Raw genomic sequence first — 3,075 nt, forward strand, 5'->3', positions numbered from 1 at the left:
TGGACAGTCCCTCACCTCAACATCTACCATTACTAATGGACAGTCCACCACCTCACCAACTACCATTACTAATGGACAGTCCACCACCTCACCAACTACCACTTTTAATGGACAGTCCACCACCTCATCAACTACCACTATTAATGGACAGTCCACCACCTCACCACCTACCACTACAAATGGACATTCCACCACCTCACCACCAACCTCAACTTCCTGTAGACAACTGACTTCATCAGGTCCCACTTCTCCAGACAGGGATCCCACATCCTCCCCCTGTAGTCTATCTTCTCCACTCCATCCTAGTGAGTGTCAGACATGGAGCTACATTCTCTACCAATCTACACAAAGGTGTACAAGTGGCAGTTGTTGGACATTTAATGGCAGATAAGAGCTTGAGTGTATTTGTTTTCAGTGGTGGAAAAGTACCCAATTGTCATCAGGTAAGATGACAATTGGGTAAGAGTAAAGAAACCTTAATACAAAATTCCTCAAGTGAATGTCCGCCAGTAATATACTACTTGAGTAAAATTATTTGGTTCTAAATATACATAAGTATCAAAAGTAAAAGTACATATCGTTTCAAATTCCTTATAAAGGTTTTCTTGTTTTTTTAGCCAGGGGCACACTCCAACACTAATTTACAAATGAAGCATTTGTGTTTAGTGAGTCTGCCAGATCAGAGCCAGAAGGGATGACCAGGGATGATAATTTGACCATTTCTGTCCATCTRAGCATTCAAAATGTAACAAGTACTTATAGTTGTCAAGGGAAAATGTAAGGAGTAAAACATACATCATTTTCTTTAGCAATGTAGAGAAGTAAAAGTTGTCAAAACTATAATAGTAAATTAATGTACAGATACCCAACAAAAATTACTTAAGTAGTACTTTCAAGTATTTTTATTTAGGTACTTTACACCACTGTGTGTTTGTTTTGTCCATACAGATTACCTGCACTACATCAACGAGTCCAAGAGCTGGATCAATGCCATGAAGTTCTGCAGAAGTCGTGGCTCCAAGTCTAACCTGGTGCACATCACCAACCAGACCGTGCAGGCTGACGTGACCCAGCTCATCGCCAATGTGGGGCTGGCATGTGGGGGGGTGTGGATTGGTCTGGAGAGGTCCATCTTTGAGTGGAGCGCTCCCTGGCTGTGGACCAGTAGTGATGTTGATAAGGTGGTGAAGTACAGCGAGTGGCACAGCTGCTTCCCCCTCAACCCCATCAATTACCACTGTGGTAAGATGGTCTGGGTTGGTAACGAAGAACTGAAGTGGCTGGATGCTTCCTGTCATCAGGAATTACCCTTCATCTGTCAAGGTACGTTGCTCAACTTTTAAGCTCCTATTTTAGGGCTTGTTCTGCGAGGTGGGATATTCAGAACATTGCAGATAGACAAATATGACAGAACTGTCAAGGTTTACTGTGGAATAGAGATGTGCTGTCTTGACTGTCATGTAATCTCTATGCAATGTATTACTTTATGTAATGCTCTGATTATACCTCCCTATTGAATAAGGCTCAACCTACATCCCAGAAACCCCCTCTCTACAGTTGGCTACTATCTGCATGTCTCTTTCCTCCCTTTAACTCCCTCCCTTTTACCCCCTCCCTTTTACRGTCTAGACTCACTCTACTAGTAATAGTCTTTAGAATGAGCCAAAACATAATGGTAAGACCTGGTCGTATAAGATACATCAATGTCCTCTCATCCTGCATATGATGTTTCAAAAGATCTCCACTAGAGGGCTCTACATGGCAGCCTGGACAGTCTGCAGCCAGACACCACACTGATCTACCAGAGAGACTACCACACTCATGGTCTGGAAGCAACCTGCATTTCAATTCATAATATTTTACACCAATATAACTATTACTATTATTAGGACTTTTTATTGTCATATTTTATATTATATTACTTAATGATGTTCTTACATATACTGACTCATAAGCATTGTTATTTGACCTATAATTTACTGTAATACTTTGATTGTTTTAAAATAGAGTAAAGAAAGGTGAAGTAAAAAGTATTAACTGAAAATGTAGTATTTAACTCCTGTGTGACATGTACTGTTTCAGAATGCTATTTAGCTGGAATGTAATTATTGTTATTTTGTATTTCCTTTCATCTTTGTTCTGAATAAACATCCATTTAGAGTTTGATCAGTGTGAAATGTCATTCTTCATAGAAAGTACATTGAGTGTTGAATCAAAAGCAATTAAAATGGTCATAATCCAACCCTAAGAGTTGAGAGGTGTTCAGTGATGTCTAGACCAAATCGACTTTATGATTATTTTCATCAGGCATGAAGGAGTCCATCTCAAATGCCAGCGACAATGAACCTGGTATCTCAGAAAACAACTTTTCARGGGGGCGAGATGTCTGTGACATSTGTAATGTTGACATACAATTGCACTGATGGGCTGTATTTATGCAACACTGCTCTCCAAAACATAAGTTCAAATCTGTTTCCCAGTCTGTTGCAGCCCCTGATCTCTTCAGCCAGCAGTCCTTGGATGAGTCCTTCGGTGATGTCTGAGCAGTCAACCCATGTGGGTGTATATGTTTACATACTGTTTGGTTCTGAGAATATGAAATACACTTATTCATGTCACTGAGGAAGAGCGGCTAAGATTTACATTATGTCAGAATATGTTATTGTTAGCCATCAGGGATCCTATGGGAGGAGAAGAGACACTGYCTGGTACCAATCACCATAACAGCTGTGAGTTGGGGAGGAGTGAGCACTTTGGGGCAGAGGCCAGATGAAGTGAGGAAGAACATATCACTAAGGTTCTGTCTAGCAACAGAGATGCATTGGCTTTTCATACGTGTAGGAGAAGACTCAGCATAGTTAAATAGCATTGCTTGTGTGAATATGTCGGCTAATGCAGCTGTATTGAGCCTCTGGGAAGAATAAACTTGGTTAAGCTTTCGTAGTGTCCGTTGAGTTTATACTCTGAAAATTAGAACCTAGCAATACTATATCCTTAATGCTTTTGTGTAAATCAATCTGATATTGTAATATTGAGCACAGACAATCAGCCTCAACTGCGTGGCAGTAACTGCTG

At 40.5% G+C, this 3,075-nt stretch overlaps 1 protein-coding gene across 1 annotated transcript in view; it reads left to right on the forward strand.

Moving 5' to 3' along the window:
• Window positions 1-2,166, forward strand: part of LOC111951290 (uncharacterized) — a 16,498-nt gene extending 14,332 nt beyond the window's left edge. Inside the window, exons 7-8 of the mRNA XM_023969347.3 lie at window positions 949-1,323; window positions 1,738-2,166. Of these exons, the coding sequence (XP_023825115.1) occupies window positions 949-1,323; window positions 1,738-1,748 (386 nt within the window). The 3' untranslated portion in view covers window positions 1,749-2,166. The remainder of the gene's footprint in view (window positions 1-948; window positions 1,324-1,737) is intronic.
• Window positions 2,167-3,075: the final 909 nt, after the last annotated feature.

This window comes from Salvelinus sp. IW2-2015, linkage group LG24 (genome assembly GCF_002910315.2).
Source record: "Salvelinus sp. IW2-2015 linkage group LG24, ASM291031v2, whole genome shotgun sequence".
Lineage (NCBI taxonomy): Eukaryota > Metazoa > Chordata > Actinopteri > Salmoniformes > Salmonidae > Salvelinus > Salvelinus sp. IW2-2015.